Consider the following 25,000-nt stretch of genomic DNA (forward strand, 5'->3'; position numbering starts at 1 on the left):
ATCTGTATTTTACAGATTTTTGATCACTCATACAGATTGCGTTTTGTATGAAATGCAGATTTTTTAACCACCGGAGCATGTTTGGGATACAGATTTTTTAAAAGAATGTTGCATGGGATACAAGTTTTGGAAAATACTCATGCTGATGAAAATCGCACTTTCATACGTTTACCAAAAGTCCATTTCATGGCACCAAAGCTAAAAAAGTCGCCATCTTGAATGTTGAGCCGCCATATTGGATTTAAGTCAGCCATCTTGGAAATTATGATCGCCATTTTTGGACTCCAGACTTCGTCCCTATACCAGATATACCCATATTGAATGGTTTTAGAGCCAAAACTCCATTGAACAGCCGCCATCTTGAAGTGTGAGCCGCCATCTTGGATATTCTGGTCGCCACTATTGGAGTCCAGACAGACATCGTCATTATATCAAGCAAACCCATATTGCATATTTTTGGAGCCTAAACGTCATTAATCTGCCACCATCTTGGATTTCAAACTGCAGTTTTTGGAATCCGGACATCTTTTACATATCAAATATACCCATATTTCATAATTTTAGAGCCTTAACCATCTTAAGTCTTGAAACGTCACCTTGGATATTCTGGTAGCCATTTTCGAACTCCGATCATCTTCCTCATACCAAATATATGCATGTTGCGTGGTTTTAGAGCCTAAAACTTCATTGAAAAGTCGCCATTTTGAATTTTTAGCCGCCATATTGGATATTCTGGTCGTTATTTTTTTTATCTCCGAACACATTTCCCATAGCAAATATACCAGTATTGCATGGTTTTAGGGCCTAAAATTTAACAGACGCCGTCTTAAATTTTGAGCCGCCATCTTGAATTTTAAACCGCCATCTTGTGTATTCTGATCACCATTTTTGGACTCCGGACATCTTCCCCATACAAAATATACCCATATTGAATGGTTAAAGGGCCTAAACTCAATTAAACAGACGCCATCTTGAATTTTGAGCCTTCATCTTGGATTTTAGACCGCCATCTTGGATATTCTGGTTTTCATTTTTGGACTCCAGACATCTTCCCCATACAAAACATACCCCATACTGCATTCAACTAACAGACGCCATCTTGAAGTTTGAGTCGCCATCTTGGATATTCTGGAGATTCCTCCGGGAGTTCCTCCGGGAGATTCCTCCGGGAGTTCCTCCAGGAGATTCCTCCGGGAGTTCCTCCAGGAGATTCCTCCGGGAGTTCCTCCAGGAGATTCCTCCGGGAGTTCCTCCAGGAGATTCCTCCGGGAGTTCCTCCAGGAGATTCCTCCGGGAGTTCCTCCAGGAGATTCCTCCGGGAGTTCCTCCAGGAGATTCCTCCGGGAGTTCCTCCAAGAGATTCCTCCGGGAGTTCCTCCAGGAGATTCCTCCGGGAGTTCCTCCAGGAGATTCCTCCGGGAGTTCCTCCAGGAGATTCCTCCGGGAGTTCCTCCAGGAGATTCCTCCGGGAGTTCCTCCAGGAGATTCCTCCGGGAGTTCCTCCAGGAGATTCCTCCGGGAGTTCCTCCAGGAGATTCCTCCGGGAGTTCCTCCAGGAGATTCCTCCGGGAGTTCCTCCAGGAGATTCCTCCGGGAGTTCCTCCAGGAGATTCCTCCGGGAGTTCCTCCAGGAGATTCCTCCGGGAGTTCCTCCAGGAGATTCCTCCGGGAGTTCCTCCAGGAGATTCCTCCGGGAGTTCCTCCAGGAGATTCCTCCGGGAGTTCCTCCAGGAGATTCCTCCGGGAGTTCCTCCAGGAGATTCCTCCGGGAGTTCCTCCAGGAGATTCCTCCGGGAGTTCCTCCAGGAGATTCCTCCGGGAGTTCCTCCAGGAGATTCCTCCGGGAGTTCCTCCAGGAGATTCCTCCGGGAGTTCCTCCAGGAGATTCCTCCGGGAGTTCCTCCAGGAGATTCCTCCGGGAGTTCCTCCAGGAGATTCCTCCGGGAGTTCCTCCAGGAGATTCCTCCGGGAGTTCCTCCAGGAGATTCCTCCGGGAGTTCCTCCAGGAGATTCCTCCGGGAGTTCCTCCAGGAGATTCCTCCGGGAGTTCCTCCAGGAGATTCCTCCGGGAGTTCCTCCAGGAGATTCCTCCGGGAGTTCCTCCAGGAGATTCCTCCGGGAGTTCCTCCAGGAGATTCCTCCGGGAGTTCCTCCAGGAGATTCCTCCGGGAGTTCCTCCAGGAGATTCCTCCGGGAGTTCCTCCAGGAGATTCCTCCGGGAGTTCCTCCAGGAGATTCCTCCGGGAGTTCCTCCAGGAGATTCCTCCGGGAGTTCCTCCAGGAGATTCCTCCGGGAGTTCCTCCAGGAGATTCCTCCGGGAGTTCCTCCAGGAGATTCCTCCGGGAGTTCCTCCAGGAGATTCCTCCGGGAGTTCCTCCAGGAGATTCCTCCGGGAGTTCCTCCAGGAGATTCCTCCGGGAGTTCCTCCAGGAGATTCCTCCGGGAGTTCCTCCAGGAGATTCCTCCGGGAGTTCCTCCAGGAGATTCCTCCGGGAGTTCCTCCAGGAGATTCCTCCGGGAGTTCCTCCAGGAGATTCCTCCGGGAGTTCCTCCAGGAGATTCCTCCGGGAGTTCCTCCAGGAGATTCCTCCGGGAGTTCCTCCAGGAGATTCCTCCGGGAGTTCCTCCAGGAGATTCCTCCGGGAGTTCCTCCAGGAGATTCCTCCGGGAGTTCCTCCAGGAGATTCCTCCGGGAGTTCCTCCAGGAGATTCCTCCGGGAGTTCCTCCAGGAGATTCCTCCGGGAGTTCCTCCAGGAGATTCCTCCGGGAGTTCCTCCAGGAGATTCCTCCGGGAGTTCCTCCAGGAGATTCCTCCGGGAGTTCCTCCAGGAGTTCCTCCGGAAATTCCTCCGGGAGTTCCTCCGGAGATTCCTCCGGGAGTTCCTCCGGAGATTCCTCCAGGAGATTCCTCCGGGAGTTCCTCCAGGAGATTTCTCCGGGAGTTCCTCCAGGAGATTTCTCCAGGAGATTCCTCCGGGAGTTCCTCCAGGAGATTCCTCCGGGAGTTCCTCCAGAAGATTCCTCCGGGAGTTCCTCCAGAAGATTCCTCCGGGAGTTCCTCCAGGAGTTCCTCCGGAGATTCCTCCGGGAGTTCCTCCGGAGATTCCTCCGGGAGTTCCTCCGGGAGTTCCTCCGGAGATTCCTCCAGGAGATTCCTCCGGGAGTTCCTCCAGGAGATTCTTCCGGGAGTTCCTCCAGGAGATTTCTCCGGGAGTTCCTCCAGGAGATTTCTCCGGGAGTTCCTCCAGGAGATTTCTCCGGGAGTTCCTCCAGGAGATTCCTCCAGGAGATTCCTCCGGGAGATTCCTCCAGGAGATTCCTCCGGGAGTTCCTCCAGGACATTCCTCCGGGAGTTCCTCCAGGAGATTCCTCCGGGAGTTCCTCCAGAAGATTCCTCCGGGAGTTCCTCCAGAAGATTCCTCCGGGAGTTCCTCCAGAAGATTCCTCCGGGAGTTCCTCCAGGAGATTTCTCCGGGAGTTCCTCCAGGAGATTCCTCCGGGAGTTCCTCCAGGAGATTCCTCCGGGAGTTCTTCCAGGAGATTCCTCCGGGAGTTCCTCCAGGAGATTCCTCCGGGAGTTCCTCCAGGAGATTGCTCCGGGAGTTCATCCGGGAGTTCATCCGGGAGTTCCTCCAGGAGATTCCTCCGGGAGTTCCTCCAGGAGATTCCTCCGGGAGTTCCTCCAGGAGATTCCTCCGGGAGTTCCTCCAGGAGATTCCTCCGGGAGTTCCTCCAGGAGATTCCTCCGGGAGTTCCTCCAGGAGATTCCTCCGGGAGTTCCTCCAGGAGATTCCTCCGGGAGTTCCTCCAGGAGATTCCTCCGGGAGTTCCTCCAGGAGATTCCTCCGGGAGTTCCTCCAGGAGATTCCTCCGGGAGTTCCTCCAGGAGATTCCTCCGGGAGTTCCTCCAGGAGATTCCTCCGGGAGTTCCTCCAGGAGATTCCTCCAGGAGATTCCTCCGGGAGTTCCTCCAGGAGATTCCTCCGGGAGTTCCTCCAGGAGATTCCTCCGGGAGTTCCTCCAGGAGATTCCTCCGGGAGTTCCTCCAGGAGATTCCTCCGGGAGTTCCTCCAGGAGATTCCTCCGGGAGTTCCTCCAGGAGATTCCTCCGGGAGTTCCTCCAGGAGATTCCTCCGGGAGTTCCTCCAGGAGATTCCTCCGGGAGTTCCTCCAGGAGATTCCTCCGGGAGTTCCTCCAGGAGATTCCTCCGGGAGTTCCTCCAGGAGATTCCTCCGGGAGTTCCTCCAGGAGATTCCTCCGGGAGTTCCTCCAGGAGATTCCTCCGGGAGTTCCTCCAGGAGATTCCTCCGGGAGTTCCTCCAGGAGATTCCTCCGGGAGTTCCTCCAGGAGATTCCTCCGGGAGTTCCTCCAGGAGATTCCTCCGGGAGTTCCTCCAGGAGATTCCTCCGGGAGTTCCTCCAGGAGATTCCTCCGGGAGTTCCTCCAGGAGATTCCTCCGGGAGTTCCTCCAGGAGATTCCTCCGGGAGTTCCTCCAGGAGATTCCTCCGGGAGTTCCTCCAGGAGATTCCTCCGGGAGTTCCTCCAGGAGATTCCTCCGGGAGTTCCTCCAGGAGATTCCTCCGGGAGTTCCTCCAGGAGATTCCTCCGGGAGTTCCTCCAGGAGATTCCTCCGGGAGTTCCTCCAGGAGATTCCTCCAGGAGATTCTTCCGGGAGTTCCTCCGGGAGTTCCTCCGGAGATTCCTCCGGGAGTTCCTCCGGAGATTCCTCCGGGAGTTCCTCCGGAGATTCCTCCGGGAGTTCCTCCGGATCTTCCGTAGTCTTTAACCCAAAATAATCAACCCGGCTTCGTATACCAAGGAACAGGATTTTATTATACATGACGTGATATCTATACAAAAAAAAACTAACTGCTCTAATGAAGTGTATCTATTTCTTTATTCGTCGTCCAGTAAAGAGGCCTGGTCCGGCCATACAATCGGTACAATCCAATCCAGGTAGGCAGCCACACGGGTGTAGATACTGGCCGAATCACTGCCGCATCCCAACCCAAACGAGCTGATTCCCACCAGGTAGAACCGATCCGCCGAAAGATTCCTGAAATGCAGTGGGCCTCCGGAATCGCCTACACACGCATCTCCTCGATCGCCGGATGCTCCCAGTTTACCAATCGCACAGTATTGACGATCTGTCACACCGGAGGGCAGCTTATGGCGAAAATGGCCGGCATTAGTTCGGTAATCCTCTGTGCACCGCTCTAAGGGTTCCGTGTTCAGGTCGACTTTGAGCAAAACATCCGATGTGGATCCGCCAGCTGAAAGGGAATTGGAGGGCCAATGTGTTGTCAAATTTGCGCTGTCAGTTATGCTGTCAGTGTATTTAAAAGATGTACAGCGGCCGTTCACTCGTTGCAAAATGTTTACTTTGCAACGAGCGAATGCCATTCGCTAATTGCAATGTCACTTTGACACTAAAGTGCATCGAAATGCACTGCCAGCATTACTGACAGCACAAATTTGACACTTGATTGCTTTTTAATTGCAAACACGTGTCAAGTTTTGCAATTAGCGGACTTGCAACCAAAAAGCGTTGCAATGAGCGGGTTTGCAACGAGTGAACGGGCGCTGTATTTCGATGCATTTTAGTGTCAAAGTGACGTTGCAATTAGCGAATGGTATCCGCTCGTTGTAATGTTAACAAGTTCCAACGAGCGAACGGCCGCTGTAATGTCAAGTTTGTAAATCGCTCACTCACAGTGACCTTACATACACGGTAAAAAATCTGCACTCTGATATGAACTGATTGGCACTTGAATTCGCACTACTGTCTAATCAGTTTGTTATCAATTAAATTCCATTCGAAAAAGAACATTCAACGCCTTTTCAGTTTTAATGGAAATTCACTTCAATTCGTTGTTGACAATGATTTGATTTCAAAAACTAGAATAAAAAAAAAGGTTCACCACACTCAGATTCGATACCAGGACCTTGAGATTCACGATCATCTGTTTTCCCACTACATACACTACACTACTTTACATCTGTTAGAGAGGTGCGCATCGAAGCGCAACACTATCTACCACCTCTCATTTATATTTACTTTCATGTCCAAAACAGTCATTACCACACCAATAGCTTTTCACTTTGGATCGTACTGCTTCATACAGTAGTGCCAATCGAAGTGATTTTCACTTAATTTCTCTGGCGGGTTTGTTTTGGTTCTGAAATCAACACTGACAGCATTGTGATTTCAATGGAGAAACATTTCTGATCATGTTGATTGAGATGTTGAATAGTTAATGGATTTTTCCCTTACATCGAGCGTGCAGAATTTTTACCGTGTAGGCCGTTCTCTCGTTTCAAACCCTCTCGTTGCAGCGCTTTTTAGTTACAAGTCCGTGAAGTGCACCATTTGACAGGCCGTTGCAATTACAGCGTCCGTTCGCTCGTTGCAAACCCGCCCGTTGTAACGCTTTTTAGTTGCAACTCAAAAGCAATCAAGTGTCAAATTTGTGCTGTCAGTTATGCTGTCAGTACATTTCGATGCACTTTAGTGTCAAGCTGACGTTGCAATTAGCGAATGGCATTCGCTCGTTGCAAAGTAAACATTTTGCAACGCACGAACGGTCGCTGTAAAAAGCAAGCATGTGTCAAATTTGTACTGTCAATCATACTGTCAGTGTATTTCTATACACTCAAATGTCATACAGACGTGTTAAGTGCGAGGCTAGGGGCAAGACACTGTGAAATCCAGAGCAACTTTGAGCAATCCTGAGTAACTCTTTTTGTTCAAATCCATTCAGAAACGTCTCCACGAAGCGGGAAATCGGGCAAGATTGCTCGATTTTTCACTGGTATCAGGCAACACTTCGGGAAAACCGGAGTGATCCAGAGCTATCCAGAGGAATTCTGAGCAACACTTCGATAACAGAGTTACTCTCGCTGTATCTGTCTTGCCCCTAGGTGCGAGGTTTAGCGAATGGCATTCGCTCGTTGCAATGTGAACATGTTGCAACGAGCGCATGCCATTCGCTAATTGCAAATTGACACTAAAGTGCATCGAAATGCACTGCCAGCATAACTGACAGCACAAATTAGACACTTGATTGCTTTTTAGTTTCAAAAGCTTGTCAAATTTTGCAATTAGCGGACTTGCAACTAAAAAGCGTTGCAACGAGCGGGTTTGCAACGAGCGAACGGCCGCTGTACTATATACAGCGGCCGTTTGATCGTTGTAACATGTTTACATTGAAACGATCGAATACCACTCGTTAATTGCAACGTCACTTTGCCACTAACGTGCATCGAAATGCTCCGCCAGCATGACTGACAGCACAAATGTGACGCATGATTGTTTCTTTGTATTGCAACAACTTGTATAATTTTGCAATTAGCGGACTTGCAACTAAAAAGCGTTGCAACGAACGGGTTTGCAGCGAGCGAACGGCCGCTTCAGTTTATTGCAACGCAGAAAGTTTATTCATAGCAGCACCCGTGGGTGCCGCTATCATCAAACATCAAACGTCAAGCGTTTAGCCGAGATTTCAGCCAATGAACTTTAACCGAGATCCGCACAGCCGATCTCGTCATTCTGTTTTAAGTGTGCATGAAGTTCCACGATATTTGAGTGAACCCTTCAAATTACCCTATATACCCTATATACCTATATTACCCTGTATACAGTAGTCTGCAGTTTTAAAAAAATAACATCAATTATGTAATAGACATTATCAAGTCATGCCAAATGAATCTTAAACTAAGTCAAATAGTCACTCAATCAATATGATTCACCGGAAGCTTATATGAAATAAAACTATTTACTTATATTATAAAAGATTCCAAAATTGATATGCGCAAAATGAAATGATAGAAGAATCTCAAATATATTTCTTGATAAAGTTGTCGATGAATATGGCGAATAACATAAATACACTTATTTATGACTCTTTCATATTAATTGCATCGAAAACTAAACATAATGGCATTTTAGAGCTTACAGTCATTATTCTACTGTAAAAAGTTTATTGAAACATTAAACCTTTTCATAATTTTGAGATTGAGTGTAGAATTAGCTTCTAAGTTAAAATACACAGAAATAAAAACTAAAAAAAAAAATAATTTTGAGATATATTGCAGCTTATTTTTCGAAAGCTCCCAGATGTTTAGATTCTTGTGTTTTTGTGGGATACGAATTTAAGCCAATAAAAAATTAGACGGGATGAATAAATGTGACTTTTACTCCAACTAAGATAATATTTTTTATTTTTCAACCGATTTGGAATCTTATAGGTTTTTTAAAAAATAACGTTTCTTAGAAGTTTGAAGAACATCGTTTTTAGCAGATTGAAAACTATAATTGAAACGTCAAATATATTTGTTTTTATTTAATATTTTTTACTAGTGTGCGGTGTTGCTTTTTGACCGCTTGACTGATTCCTAATCTTGGAACGATTCAAAACATGATTCAATTGTGTCAAAATGTTGTTAACACTCGTCAGTTTCTCTACTTTATGACATTTACAGTTAGAAGAGTTGTATATCTTTGATCTATCGAAATATAACCACATTCTAATGTGTTTTTATCCTCGTTTTTATCTTGTAACTATTTATGGATGAAGCCTATTTATGGATGAAATTTTGACAGGAGGTAGCGTCCTAACCCGTGAAAATAAATACAGCGGCCGTTCGCTCGTTGCAAAATGTTTACTTTGCAACGAGTGAATGCCATTCGCTAATTGCAACGTCACTTTGACACTAAAGTGCATCAAAATACACTGACAGCATGACTGACAGCACGAATCTGACACTTGATTGCTTTTTAATTGCAAAAGCTTGTCAAACTTTGCAATTAGCGGACTTGCAACTAAAAAGCGTTGCAACGCGCGAACGGCCGCTGTATCATCATCAACATTGTTGTCACTTCGTTAAATGGCTCATACTCACCGGTTGTCATACCCCACCCGGATGCTGTCAGAACGTGACGCGGATCCATATCACCCGGATCCGTGTAGAGACAAATTTTGTTAACTATACCATCATCATCATACTTGAACGGAGTAACTAACTCTATGAGAGCAATGTCGTGATATTTCAGTTTGGGTTTGTAACGAGGATGCGGATAGCAGTCCTAATGTAAAAACATAAATTATTCAAATATCCTAGTAATGATCGCAACGGAAGCACCTACCTTGATTTTCGAGTCTTGAAAGTTCGAAGCATCGGATTCCGTCAGGTTGAGCGTTCCGATTCTGGCTATGGATGGTTGATTTCTTCCGGATACGCAATGGGCCGCCGTCAGAAGGAAGTTCTTCGCAATCCAACTGGCTCCGCAGCGGAAGTCATACTCCTTATCGGAATCCGTCGAGTTGTAGCCCAAAGCAACGATGAACGGTATTTCTCCGAACTCGGCTTCGTTGCCTTCAACGATGTGCGGCGCGAAAAAGGCGCTACCACGTGCGAAGTTTTGGCACGCTTGATCGGCCTTTCCGACTAGGGTCCTAAAATTAAAGACGGAAGCTCGTTTTAGTATTGTCGTCGTGGTTGAAACCCGAAATTTCGCCATACGCGACAATCGAGTTTTCTCCAAATCCATACGTAAAACCTAACGTCGGACGTAGTGCGCTGGGCAGCGGATCTGGCCTTCTAACCAGCGTATTTTGCCCGATGTACGTTCGACGCATGGTTTGGGAGAAAAATCGATTTTCGCGTGTCAAAAATTCCGATTTTCAACTGCACGAACAATAACATTATACGATCAAGCATCCCGAATAAAAAATACAGTAGAAAAACCGAATGTTGTATTGTAACAGTACTATTTAGAACCATATTGTTACAATAAACACCACTGTAAAAATAAAAAATACAAAAACAATAAGATGTAATGTTAGACACCATACAGTGAATTGTAAATGAGATTTTTACAATATACTATACGGGTTGTTAAGTATCGTAACAATATAAAAAAAAAATTTTCTCCATATATATTTTTTTACAAAACCATACATTTTATTGTAAATGAATTGTTCGAAATACTGATACGTGGGCTTTAATATACCGTACATTGTATGGTACACGTATGGTTTCAAACAATAAAATGTACCGTTAATATATTGTTTTTAATTGTAATTTCACTACTGGTTATAAATTTAATCATGGTTTTGGAATGGTTCTCTTTTGTTATGTTGTATTGTTTTACATTATACAAACCATATAATGTTATATTATCTCGTCATGTTCCTTCGATAATGGCAGTTCTAGCCAAACTAACCTAAACTCGTCTAAGCCTGAGTAGCCTCTGATTGCATTAACAGTTGAAGCTTAAGCTCCCATGTCCCACCAGCCAGATAACCGGGTTTTGCAAACTAAGCATTATTTGTGGCAACACTTTGAGCGGCATGATGGAACTATGCCTAGCGCGCTAAGTGTTATTAGACCACTAATGTAGTTGCATGAAGTGGGTGACGAGGTACATAAGTATCATTACAGCGTGCTTAACCATTATTGCAATATTGAGGCTCCAATTTGACTGAACTATGAAATGTGTACATAACAACTCATGAGAAAACTGTCAAGTTCGATTCAACTATAAGTTAGGTTAAAAAGCGAAGACGAACTTATTTCAGAAGTCGTTTCAGTGTCCAGTCCAGTCCTTATGTTAAAAATGTCAAAGATAAATCGCATTTAATTCGGTTGTTGTACAAGGCAATTTCACATGAGAGAAGAAGAGAAAGAATAGTGTTGAACTCATCCACTCATTTACGGTAATCTGGCCTGCGTCTTTCCGGGTTGACCTACATTCGTATTCCTCTCATCGCACTCTACATACCTAGCCCACCATATCTCTTGGATATGCAGTCCTTAGGACACCTGGTTTACCACTTTATTTAAACATTTTATTGACTTTAAATAGATGTTTCAACTTATTCACTTTTTTCTCTTTCATTTCCTTTGCAACAAAAATGTCACGGACATCAACAAAACAAAGCACGGAAAAAATCATAAACTGAATAAAAAATAAAAAATGCACGGAAAAAGATTGTTTCGGAATAGTGAATGGTTCAAACGTAAGAAAAACAGTATAATATATTGTTACATAAAGAACGGATGTAAATGTATAATAGCTACCAATGTGCAAAGCTTTTAGCGAACCATTCCATTACAATACACTATATTGTAGCTGGTACACTGTATGGTACAGGAATGGTTTTCACCAAATACCCTATGGTTAGTTTTTATCCGGGATGGTACAGTAACGTGGTTAAAAAAAATCGTTTTTGCTCTACACCGCTTATTAGATTCGTAGCCAGATTTTAAGCCTTCTCCCAAAAAATGAGCTGATTAGGTTGAAAATTAAGAGTGCACAAGCCCTTCAAAGTTTGTATGGGAACTACTATGGGAAAAGGATGTTTTTCATTCAATTGACCGTAGCATTTCTCCAAGTGCCCTAGAGTGTTAGTTGACCCTTGGTACTCCTTAATGGTAACAAATTAATGAGGCGTCCGATTTGAATGTGGTCTTCGGCAAAGTTGTAGCTGATAGAGTAGCCTAGGAGATTCAACCAAATCAGCTCATTTTTTGGGAGAAGGCGTAGAATCTGGTTACGAATCGAATAAGCGGTGTGGAGCAAAAACGATTTTTTGAATCACGCTAATGGTACAGCGGCCATTCGCTTGTTGCAAACCTGCTCGTTGCAATGCTTTCTAGTTACAACTAAAAATAAATCAAGTGTCAAATTGGTGCTGTCAGTGCATTTCGATGCACTTTAGTGTCATGATGTTGCACTTTGACGAATGGCATTCGCTCGTGGCAATGTAAACATGTTGCAACAAGCGAACGCCGAACGGTCGCTGTATCTACTCAGTCAATACCTCCTAATTTCGCTCTCGTCTGGGCAACAGATCAGACTGGCTCTCACTGTGAAACCACATATCGGAACGTCATATATAGAGTATTGGCGTTTTCGGATCACGTTTTGTTGAACCCAGGTACATTTCTGGGGCTCCATGCACGTACCAGGCAAGTCGTTCATCGATTCGCAACTGTCGCCTTCTGCAATGAAATCGGAACAAAAGTTGGTGTAAAGATACATACTTGTGTCAAAATAGTGTGTTTTATGAAGTGTTTCGTGGTAAAAATTGGACTCTTCTTTAACGTGGGTGTCTTATCCCCAGTTCCCCTACATATGAAATAGTTGGCAATGTTAGCACTGTAGCTTGTTGAATTCCCATCGTACTGCGTGTAACACTATGATTGTATTTTGCCCCATGATCATGTATTGCACTATCATTGTGGTGGCCCCTTCTACTAAGCAAGATCCCTGCGCACGCTACTGCATGTACAGCGCCCGTTCGATCGTTGCAAACTCGCTCATTGCAACGCTTTTTGGTTGCAAGTCCGCTAATTGCAAAATTTGACACGTGTTTGCAATTAAAAAGCAATCAAGGGTCAAATTTGTGCTGCCAGTCGTGCTGGAAGTGCATTTCGATGCACTTTAGTGTCAAACTGACGTTGCAATTAGCGAATGGCATACGCTCGTTGCAATCTAAACATGTTGCAACGAGCGAACGGCCGCTGTACAGCAGTCGTTCGCTCGTTGCAAACCCACACAACGTTCAAGTTGTAAGTCCGATCACAGCGGTCGTTCGCTCGTTGCAACATGTTTACTTTGCCACGAGCGAGTGACATTCGCTAATTGCAATGTCACTTTGACACTAAAGTGCATCGAAATGCACCGCCAGCATGACTGACAGCACAAATTTGACACTTGATTGCTGTTTAGTTGCAAAAACTTGCCAAATTTTACATTCGCTGCATACAGCAGCCGTTCGTTCGTTGCAATATGTTTACATTGCAATGAGCGAATGGCATTCACTGATTGCAACGACACTTTGACGCTAAAGTGCATTGAAATGAACTGCCAGCATGACTGACAGCACCAATTTGACACTTGATTGCTTTTCACTTGCACCAAATTATTAAATTTTTCAATTACAGCGGCCGTTCGCTCGTTGCAAACCCGCTCATTGCAACGCTTTTTGGTTGCAAGACCGCTAATTGCAGAATTTGACACGTGTTTGCAATTAAAAAGCAATCAAGTGCCAAATTTGTGCTGTCAGTCATGCTGGCAGTGCATTTCGATGCACTTTAATGTCAAAGTGACGTTGCAATTAGCGAATGGCATTCGCTCGTTGCAAAGTAAACATTTTGCAATGAGCGAACGGCCGCTGTAGCGGACTTGCAACTAAAAAGCTTTGCAATGAGCGGGTTTGCAACGAGCGAGCGGTCGCTGTATATGAAACGTTCAATCAACCCAACTTACCATACATCTGCGCGGAAGCATGGTTCGAAAACCGAAACTGCTCAGATAAAACCAACAGTCCGTAGAACACCACAGCAACAGCCACGAATCTGGTACAACGATGATTCGTTTGCATCTTTCCGCATATAGTCCCTTTCGACAACACTATGAACTAACAGCTCAGCTGATCCAGCTGATTTTCGTTTGACCAAATTTGCATTCACATCAACACAACAAACTGAACATCTATCTCACTACGGTACCCTCCTGATCGCATTTTCGTAAATATTTTCGTTAGAACAAGGTCGCCAGACCCATCCGCTACATACGCTTCAATGTCACGCGTGGGTGTGCTGTAAGATGAACCACTTTTTGTGCGAAGAATGCGAATATGCGAATTCGCTCTACTAAAATAGCTGGAGGAGCACCTCAGCAAACCAGTTTATGCGGTTTTCCACGATTCTGACGACAAACGCTTTGTGTTACACAGGATCTTCATGACGACTGCACTAAGTGCACAAGTTTTTGATTATTTTTATGCGCACGATAAGCAGCGTCGCCGAGACTGTTAGGGACACGTTCACAGATTTACGCGCGCGCGCAGTTTTGCCGGCTGTGCGGGATCATCAGTCTGCTGCTCTACAACCAACGAGAGAACGACAATGCGAACCGTCTGCTATTCTGGACGGGACTGAGCAGAATCTTGCTTGCCCGGTTACTGATGAACCATCTCCCCGGCTCTAGGTTTCGCGAAGACGATCGTTCTGACTCTGAGATCCGATTCGCTGGAAGTCAGAGAGAATTCTCGGTAGATACAGCGGCCGTTCGCTCGTTGCAAAATGTTTACTTTGCAACGAGCGAATGCCATTCGCTAATTGCAACGTCAGTTTGACACTAAACTGCATCGAAATGCACTGACAGCATGACTGACAGCACAAATTTTACGCTTGATTGCTTTTTAATTGCAAACACGTGTCAAATTTTGCAATTAGCGGACTTGCAACCAAAAAGCGTTGCAATGAGCGGGTTTGCAACGAGCGAACGGCCGCTGTATTTATATACTCTGTGGTTTTAAACTCATTGGCTAAAGTGTAGGGCTCGTGGGGTAAGATAACCACCACGTGATTTTTGCATTTATTCTCGCGTTCGGTGTCATGCGGGTTTCTTCTTCTTTCTTCTTCTTCTTCATGGCTCGACGTCCTCACTGGAACTTGGCCTGCCTCGCTTCAACTTAGTGTTCTTTGAGCACTTTCACAGTTATTAATTGAAGGACTTTCTTTATCTACCATTGCATTGCATGATTTTGTATATTGTGAGGAAAGTACAATGATACACTATGCCCAGGGAGTCGAGAAAATGTTCCCGATCGGTGTCATGCGGGCGTAACTACCTATAACGATAGTACATGGCTTATCACTTGACCAACACTGCTTCAAAGCAGCTCAGAGGACCACAACCGGCGGGATATCTCGGTTTCCGATACGGCGTCCATTTACAAAGGTTCACAAAGATTACATTAGACATCACTACCCGAACAAAGTTCCTGCTCCTGCATCGAATACTTCTGCTCCGTCATGTTTAACACAGTCATTTGCAGAGACAGGAAGTTCTTAAAACATAAATTTGTTGTTCCTTCCGTGCCAGCTTCCGGACCTAGCTGCCTCGATTCGCACAACAGTCCCATGTGAATAGGAAACCCAGCAAACATGGGACTGTTATGCGAATAGGGGCAGCTAGTGTAGTCCACAGTGCAGTTTTGGAACCTACAGCACTTCCTTCACCGCTACTTGGTTTTCTCTTCCTTCTTCATCGACGCACTTCAGGAGACCTTCTCCAGTACCGGTGGACCTAACAACGGAGCCATCCACCACGACGACCTTCACGCGCTCGTCGAGCTTCTTGCAAAACTTGCGGTCGTTGGGTTGTTGGTTGTGTGGCTCGAACAGCCACTGTCCACATACCGTGTGTTCCATTTCCGCACACCTCTGATGCCAAAACAATTTCCGGAATGTTTCTTCACTCCATCTTTCTTCACTTCCGGTAATTTGTCCGGCTGCTTTACAAATTCCAACGTTTGGTCGGCATCTGGACGGCTCTTCCGTTATACGACACCGGCACGTTGGCCAGCCCGTTATACGACACCGGCAATAAGGTCAATCGCAATCATTGCGTCATCACACAGCAACTGTTGTGGTCACTGGATGACAAATAGAGCCCAAATAGCGGCCATGCAGGTTCCCATCCGATTTCTCATCCAATACGTAACCGAGAGTTCATACGGCGACTTCGTGATTACCAAAACCAATGGAGTCTTGGTGTGCAACTACTATGCACCTCCAAGGTGGTCGGATGAAGAAAACAAGAGAATTTCGGATGCACTCACTGATACGCTAGTTGAAAGGATGTAACTTCAACGCTTGGATCTTTGAATGGGGTAGCAGATTAATCAATGGAATTAGTTATAGCCTACTGGAAGCCCTGGCGAAACTGGAGGCCTGGCTACGCTTCTGCAGTCCGTCGCTAACAGAAGATACTTACATTACATATGAACTGGAGAGTCAGTGAGGAGAACTCCAAAAGCGATCACCAATCGATCTTCAACAGCATTGACCGGCGAGCCTTCACTTCTATAAGAAAAACGCGAACGGGTCTTGTTTATGCAAGCTTTTGTTCATACATATTTTAATCCTAAATACCAATTCTAACGCTATTTATTACACTTGTGCGTAGAGAAGGAAACAAGGCTGAAACTTAAAACGCGTTTTTCTCAGTTTGCTTTTTTTGGAACGTGGGGCAACCATAGGCGAAACTACCAGGGGTGCCGGAGGTGCCAGGCACCCCCTAGAATTTTGGTGCATTGCTGTGAGATATGGGGCGATGAATGATGAATGGATGAACTAATGAATATTTGTTAGATGTGCACCCCCTAACAAAAATCCGTTGTTTCGCCCATGGGGGCAACTATGCTGCACACGGCAGCAATGGGCGCGGCCATCTTCCAAATGAGAAGATTGAACATACAGCGTCCGTTCGCTCGTTGCAACGTTCTTTAGTTGCAAGACCTATAATTGCAAAATTTGACAAGTTTTTGCAAACTAAAAAGCAATCAAGTGTCAAATTTGCGCTGTCAGTGAATTTCGATGCACTTTAGTGTCAAAGTGACGTTGCAATTAGCGAATGGCATTCGCTAGTTGCAATCTGTTGCAATGTAAACATGTTGCAACGAGTGAACGGCCGCTGTAATTGTAACAGGCGTTTGTGTGTGAAGATTAGTTGAAAGTGCAGTGGAAGGGTTTGCATAATCATGAATGAAATGGACGAAGGAAATTTCAGTACACGCTAACCTGAAACTACCCTTCGCCTGGGTCGATTCTACCCGGATTTTCATGTTGTTAGCAGTTGTCAAAATCCGGGTAACCCGAAAACCCAGATTTCTTAAATCTGGGTGCAGATCTGAGTAATCGGCACTTTGTCACTTTCCGGTTTGAGAGTATGGCAGCGGTCAGGAGAACGCTGGAAATTATGGATGTTTCCACGACAAATATGAGGATAAATGACGGAAAAACAGTGAAATTCTTCCGGAGAACTGTTTTCCTGCATCAGGTAAGTAAACAGCACATGGGAATTGGGAACTTTTTATAAAAAATCTAAATTGGAAATAAATTAACAAAATCAAGGCCCCGGAGGAGCTGGGTACCGGTTACCCGGATTTTGCCACCAGCATCAGTAACCCAGATTTGAGTAAAGGTGCCTTTACTCAGATTAGAGTAACTGCAGTTTTGCTCAATCTGGGTCGCTTTGACACCAATCTGGGTAACTGAGGGTTAGCGTGTACATATCGTGAAGCTCTGTAGCGGCGGACACGCTATTTTTTTCTCGCCCATCGGCTGTGTTGACAACGCACAGAGCGCTGCAACACATGCACAAATGACCGAATGTGTTTAAAATGTGTGCGCGCCACACACATTCCATGTGTTCCCGGTCTCATACTCATTTTTGTGCGGCTCGATGGAAACGGAACAGTCAAACGTCTCCCGAGCCGCGGCCAAACAGTTTGGCACATGTAAACATGAGGTGGATTTTCGGGATTTTTTCCATCGAAGAGCTGGAAAGCAGATGGAACTGGAAATGTTTTTGACGCATTTCCAACTGCTTCAGCTATTCGATGGAAAAAATCTCTGAAAATCATTAAAATTGCATTTTTTTTTTCAACTTCCATAAACAAAAGCTAATATGGAAGCGGATTCCATATTCCAGGCGTTCCACAGAATGTGTGTTTTCCACACATGGCGAAACCTTCACCCCCCCAACGCAGCGATGAGTAAGGCCCATGCAACACATAGGGTAACCAATATAATTTGGACCCCCATATATTTTGGTCCCCCTGAGTCGTATTATCACAAATTTCACAGATTTAATGAAGAGATGGCAAAAATTTTTAGAATCATTCGCTAAATTAGATTGCTCCGCACGGGCAGCAACCATTTCCGCACTGGAAATAGCATTATTTGCCTTGAAATTCATTTTTGTCAATCTCGTCCTCCGTGTCAGTGGCGTACCATGTTTACAAAAGGAGATTGCGGTGCTGAGGAAACTTGCAGATGTAAACAAAAACGTTTATCATTCTAGCGCATTAAATTCGCAAAGTTCGTCTAATCAGCCATTGTCAATCAAGTAATTAGGATGTGATCCAGCATATTCAAGTGGCAGATTGGCAGAAAATAGTTTCAAACGGGTTTAAACACCGGGTGTCCAAAATACATACATAAGAGGGTCCAAAATATATTGGGGTGTCCAAAACAGTGAAAACTAGTGTTTCAAAAATAAGTTATTTTCATAAAATTTTCAACCAGAAATGACCTTGTGGGTATTTTTAACGGACAGTAGAGGCTTTAACGATCATACGAACATCATCATAATGTGTAACACCCGCTGAATACGTATGTTTTTGACTTAAATTCAAACTAATGTCCTCTAGGGGTCCAAAATTCGACCGTTACCCTATCATGTGCGGCATGTAAAGCACAGCCGCTGTGTCGGTGTGAGTTAGCGTGGAGTCCAGACCTGACGTTTCAAAGTCCAGATGCTGTTAGTCCGGGAGAACCTGTGGAAGTTTCTGACAGAGGCCGCCCCCGAACCACTGACCGAAACCTGGAAAGAAGGTGACGCCAAGGCGTGGGCTACGATCGCTCGTCTTGACAAGTGACCGCAAGATGGACAAAGCTACCTGGGATGTGATCCAGAACCAAAAAACGACGTTGGCGAGCAAGGTGTCACTCCTGAAGAGACTCTGCACGACGACGAAAGTGGTGACATGGAGCCCCGGATGGAAGAACTGTACTCAAGTCTGGCGAACGCGGGTGTCATGAACTGGATGCGAATCTTAAAAGTGGCCATTATTCTCAAGAGCATTCCAGAGCCCTTCGATCATCTCACAACGGCGTTGGAGACCCCTGCGGACAACGACGTGACCATGGAATCAGTAAAAAGTCAGTAACACGGGCCACGTGAAGCGTGACTGTTCGATGAGATTCGTTCTTTCCATCCACGATCACGAAGAGCGAAGGTTCTGCCACATCTGGTGGACGAGGAGGGACACAGAAACATAACCCCAATGGGAAAGTAGGGAAAACCTACCTCATCATTTGCGTTTGTGGTTTCCCAGAACCGGAAGCAATTGAAGACCTACACACCAAAAATTGATTGAGGGTTTCAGCAAAATTTTGCTTAATTTTTCCGTGCTGAATGTTTCAGCTTTTAGCTTTGTTCAGTAAACTCTGCTGATCACTAATAACGTTTTGCTGAAATTCAGCAAACTTTACTGAAAGTTCAGCAAAAAAATTTGCTGAACCCTTCGGCTGGGTAAAATTCAGCAAAATATTGCTGAAAGCGTTTGGTGTGTACAGCGGCCGTTCGCTCGTTGCAAACCCTCTAGTTGCAACGCTTTTTAGTTGCAAGTCCACTAGTTGCAAAATTGCAATTTAAAAGCAATCAAGTGTCAATATCGTGCTGTCAGTTATGCTGTCAGTGCCTTTTGATGCACTTTAGTGTCAAAGTCACATTGCAATTAGCGAATGGCATTCGCTCGTTGCAATGTAAACATGTTGCAACGAGCGAACGGCCGCTGTATATGGTCGACTCCGGTGCCACCTCGCATATGTGTGGCGACCGAACATTTTTCGATGAACTGAAGCAACCCATGGGCATGAAAATCACTCTAGCTGACGGTAACGAGACAGATGCTAAGGCTGTCGGTTCCGGTCAATTGTTAAGATGAGACTGGAGATCAGCAAGAGATCATCCTCAGCGATGTCTAATACGTACCGGATTTGAAATCCAATTTGATTTTCGTTGGGAGCATCGTCAACAAGGGAGCCGAAGTTACGTTTGAGAAACCCCGAGGCTGTGTGATTCGATGCGGAGGCGTTGTAGCACAGCAGTTGTAAACAAAAAAGGTGGACTGCATCTATTGACGACTAGCATCGAGCGACGCATGAAAGTTGTGCACCACTACCACACGAAAGACATGTATTGGAGCAATCAGGCCCGGATTTAAGGGGGGGGGGGGGCAAAGGAAGCAAATGCCCCGGGCCCTCCGATTAGGGGGGCCCTTCAAGAATCCTGAAGCACTAATGCACTTCAACAGACGATTAAATTTTATAGATGTCCTGAGCTGTTATAAATGGGTTCTTTTAAGGCATTCAGATTATTTCATAACCTAAATTTTCACTTGAAAAGTTTAGTTTTATCAAAATTCTATGTATAATAATGTTTGGTGCAAACATGTTTTGCACTTTCGATTATAGTAGGGTATGAGTGCCATCATTAATCTCACGCTCCCATATTCATCCTATTCGAAAACAAGCGATTACGGCACTGATTGATTCCGTTTTTTTTTGTTTTCATGCGTGCTCACTTCCAACAAAAAATACAAAAATAAGAAACAAAACAAACAGGATTGAATCCTTTGTTTTTCGTAGGATGAAAATGGGAGCCACATGCTTAGGAAGTAAACCAGTACCCTATGTGGCAGGAAAAAATGCGAAGGTGTTTTTCAACTTCAAACCTTATTTCCGTCTATTTGACGTTAATCAATCTCTGTTTCAATGTACAATGATCTCTAACAGCCTAATTTTCTGAAATTTTTTTGATTTTTTTTTCGTTTTTGTCACTACTATTACAAGACACCCAAGCAACCAAAAGTTCGGATTCCACTTGAAGAACGAACTCAGAAGTTCAAATTTGGTTCAATTTCGGTTTCGTTGAACTTGATTCTCCAAAAAGTTATTCATGTATTGTTTATGAACTTGGAAGTACATATACAAGCTTTTGACTTCTCTTCAAAACGACATTGAAGTCGAAAAAAGGTTCAGAAAAAAACTTACTTTGAACTTTAGGGCAGAGTTCAATCAAATTTTAACCGAACTTGTGAATACCGGGCAACTCACTGGAACAATCCGTTCCCAGCCATCTTAGCAAACTGCAGTAGAATCACTTGGCATAATACGGAACCTTACGGTGATGGCGACTTGCTCCGCCAACAGTCCACTCGTCAATGAGGCAGCATCACACTGACGACGACCCCGTCATGGTGCTGGCTGTCACTGATGCTTGCTAGGGGAAATACACGCATGGGAAATGCTACTCAGCTTTGTTCATACCCCACATTCTCCCTCTTCTCCGAAAAAAAAAAGTTTTCTTACTAGCAGGCTTGTTATTTTTACGCTCAAACCTTCAATTTCGTTCTCTTCATCATTATTGCACCAATGCAACAAGATACACTTCAAGATACAAGAATTAAGACGAATGACCACATTTACTTTTTTGTTTAGTAAACGCACTTTTGTTAATATCGAACCTATATCATTTGATTGATAACTTGCAATGCTAACCAATCATCTATGGGGTTTTGCCGAGCTCCAATAAAAATAACTACAACACACGCAGTTGGGTGATACGTCTTCTCTCCTTCAAGCGCACGTCTCGTTATGTAGCCGGCTCTGTTTTTCTCTCACTCAAATCTGTTGCGAAACCTATCGTAGTAACCCATGGTTATGCTAGTTAAGATTCATGTCAAATAAATTTTCACTTCTGTTCCAACCTTAGTACGAGCAAGTCGTTATTATTGCGTACTCTAATAGGTTATGGGCCGTTTTCCAAAACGTTTTTGAAGATTTCTCAAGATTTTTCTATACCGTTTGCCGATCAAGATATTCAAGATGAATTCCGCCACAGCCGGATCCTCAAGCGCTGCAGGTAGTAGCATAGTCACTTCAAGCCTTCCTGGAATCGAACGTCTAACCGGAAGAGACAACTGGGCCACCTGGAAGTTCGCTGTACAGACTTTCCTGGAGCTCGAAGATCTCTGGTGCGTTGTGAAGCCGAGGATGAAGCCCGACGGAACCTACGAAGCCGTGAATGCAGACAAGGATCGCAAGGCAAGAGCGAAGATCATCCTACTCCTTGATCCCATCAATTATGTTCACGTCAAGGAAGCGATGTCGGCGAGAGAAGTTTGGTCGAAGCTGGAGCGGGCCTTCGAGGATTCGGGACTGACTAGGCGAGTCGGGCTCCTCCACAAATTGATCAAGACGGACCTTACATCGTGCGAATCTATGGGCGATTACGTGAACCGGATTGTCTCGACTGCTCATCAACTCAACGGGATCGGATTTGCGATTACGGAAGAGTGGATCGGAACGTTGCTGCTGGCTGGCCTGCCCGACGAGTACCGTCCAATGATTATGGCTTTGGAGAACTCGGGCATACCCATCACTGGAGACATCATAAAAACGAAACTTCTTCAAGAGGTCCAGACGATGGCTTCAAGTGATTCGGCGTTTGCAGCAAAGAAGCGAAGCGGAACTTCCGGTAAGCAAGTGAAGAAGTCGGATCCTCCCAAGGGACCGAAGTGCCGGAAATGTGCAAAGTACGGCCATATAGCGAAGGACTGCCGCAGCTCGAAGAAGGACAACGCATTCTGTGCCGTGCTGTCAACGTTTGGATCGATGCCAGATGAAGACTGGTACTTCGACTCCGGAGCAAGCGTGCATATGACGCGCAACAGCAGTCTACTGGAGAACATCAAACCATCAAGTGGTACCGTGGTAGCAGCAAACGGAGGAAGTATGAAGATCACTGCGACGGGCTCATCTGTACTGCAACCTTCCTGCAACGGCGATGAGATTCCTGTCCATGATGTGCAGCTACTGCCGGATCTGTCTGCGAATCTACTATCGGTCAACCAGATCGTGAAGAAGGGCCATACCGTCATCTTCAACAACGATGGGTGCAAGGTGATTGACCGGGACGGCGATGTGATCGCTACTGGAAGCCATCGGAACGATCTGTTCAAACTCGAACAACGGAAGCAAGGTAAATCAACCGCTCTAGCATGTTCATCTGCAGGAAGCTTGGAGGTCTGGCACCGCCGGATGGGACACCTGAACGTAAACGGCGTACGCAGCCTGGCCAATGGACTAGTCACTGGTGTCAACATCGTTGGAGGAAGCATGGCTGATTGCAAGGTATGTCCAATGGGCAAACATAGTCGACATCCGTTTTCCAAACAAGGATCTCGCGCGGAAGGAGTACTCGACGTGGTCCATTCTGACATTTGCGGGCCAATGGAGACCAAATCGCTTGGGGGAAGCCGCTATTACATAGTTTTCGTGGACGACAAGTCACGCAGGATGTGGACGTATTTTTTGAAATCGAAGTCGGAAGCTGAGGTCATCAAAACTTTCCAGGATTTCCACGCAATGGCGGAACGACAATCTGGACGAAAGCTGAAGATACTCCGGACAGACAACGGAAGAGAATACGTCAACGCGGGTTTCAAGAATTACTTGAAGAAACACGGAATCGTCCACCAAACAACAAATGCGTACACCCCGGAGCAAAATGGAATGGCGGAGCGTGCCAACAGATCCATCGTGGAGCGTGCTAGGTGCATGTTGCACATGGCCCAACTGCCGAAAGGATTCTGGGCGGAGGCTGTTGCTACTGCCGTGTACCTGCTGAACCGTTCTCCAACCAAAGGTCATGATGTCACCCCGGATGAAGCATGGTCTGGCAAGAAGCCGGATCTGTCCCATGTTCGAATTTTCGGAACTCGTGCCATGGTCTTCGTTCCTAAACAAAAACGCAAGAAGTGGGACGCAAAATCCGAAGAATGCGTTCTGACGGGCTTCGACGAGGAAACCAAGGGGTACAGGCTGTACAACCTGAAGTCGAAGACGATCACCATCAGTCGGGAGGTGAACTTCATCAATGAAGGTGAGATTGTCCCAGTTCAAGCATCGTCAAGTCAGACCAGGAAAATCATTCTCATGGAGCATGAAGAGGTGGTATCCCTATCACCAAATGAAGTCCAGGAGGAAGTACCAAGCGAGGACGAGGACGAGGAATTCTTCACCGATGTCAACGATGAAACCTCCGATGATAACGACGCGACCCTGAGTGAAGTTGAAGATGCTGACAACACCGTGATCAACTTGACCCCCGTGCTCCCACCGCGACAAAACTCATATCCACCTAGGTCAGAGGTGTCGAGGCGCAGCGGTCGGGAGCACATACTTCCAGGCAAGTACAAAGATTTTGTAGTTCCAACGAAAGGTCTCCCCAGTTCCCTTCCTTCTCAGAAACGAAACATCATACTCCCGGGACCCAGAAACCAGCGTGAGTCCAACGAGGGTACAACATCCCGAAGCGAGGTTCCTTTTTCACGTGACGAAACTGATGCCACCGGACCCGAGAGCCAGGGTCAGTTCAGCGGGATCGCAAAGTCCACTTCCGAGGCCAGGATTTCAGCAGCGGCTGAAGATCCGTACACCCATCAGGATGCACTGGCGCGTGACGACTCCGAACGGTGGAAGACAGCAATGCGTGATGAATACCAAGCGCTCATGGACAACGACACGTGGACTCTGACAACCCTCCCGGAAGGAAGAAAGGCTATCAAGTGCAAGTGGGTATTTAAGACCAAGCACGACGCTGCCGGGAACATCGACCGTTACAAGGCACGACTAGTCATCAAGGGCTACTCTCAGCGAAAGGGGGTGGACTACGACGAAACCTACTCGCCAGTGGTTCGTCACAGTTCTCTTCGGTACCTTTTTGCGCTTGCTGCCAAACACAACCTTCTCGTCGACCAGATGGACGCGGTCACCGCTTTTCTCCAAGGCGACCTGGACGAGGAAATTTATATGCAGCAACCCCCGTGCTTTGAGCAACCTGGAAAGCGGCCAATGGTGTGCCGTTTGAACAAAGCCCTGTATGGACTGAAGCAGTCGAGCCGTGTATGGAACGCGAAATTAGATGCAGCCCTCAAGAAGCTTGGACTGAAGCCTTCGAGGTACGACCCATGCTTGTACTACAAGTTTAGTGGCGGCAAGATCCTGTTTGTCGCAATCTACGTGGACGACCTGATGCTGTTTTCCAACGACGAAGACATGAAGGACGAAATCAAGGCCAAGCTGAGCAGCATGTTTCGCATGAAGGATCTCGGACCAGCAAAGAGTTGCCTGGGGATCCAAATTACGCGTACGGAGGATGGCATAGCGCTCGATCAAGAAGCCTACATTCAATCGATTTTGACCCGTTTCAAGATGCAAGAATCAAAACCCACATCAACGCCGATGAACACCGCAGTCAAACTGACGAAGGAAATGTCACCGCAAACCGAAGAAGAAGCCGAACAAATGGCTACGGTACCCTATCAGGAAGCGGTAGGGTGCCT

General features: G+C 45.9%; 1 protein-coding gene across 1 annotated transcript in view; it reads right to left on the minus strand.

Moving 5' to 3' along the window:
• The window catches only part of LOC109397206 (CLIP domain-containing serine protease C9), a 29,875-nt gene extending 15,896 nt beyond the window's left edge, over window positions 1-13,979 (minus strand). The window contains exons 1-4 of the mRNA XM_029877436.2: window positions 13,282-13,979; window positions 11,831-12,011; window positions 9,151-9,460; window positions 8,907-9,090 (exon numbers count right to left, since the gene is read on the minus strand). Coding sequence (XP_029733296.1) covers window positions 8,907-9,090; window positions 9,151-9,460; window positions 11,831-12,011; window positions 13,282-13,396 — 790 coding nt within the window. The 5' untranslated portion in view covers window positions 13,397-13,979. The remainder of the gene's footprint in view (window positions 1-8,906; window positions 9,091-9,150; window positions 9,461-11,830; window positions 12,012-13,281) is intronic.
• Between the last annotated feature and the right edge of the window lie 11,021 nt (window positions 13,980-25,000).

Source organism: Aedes albopictus, chromosome 1, assembly GCF_035046485.1.
Source record: "Aedes albopictus strain Foshan chromosome 1, AalbF5, whole genome shotgun sequence".
NCBI classification, from domain to species: Eukaryota; Metazoa; Arthropoda; class Insecta; order Diptera; family Culicidae; genus Aedes; species Aedes albopictus.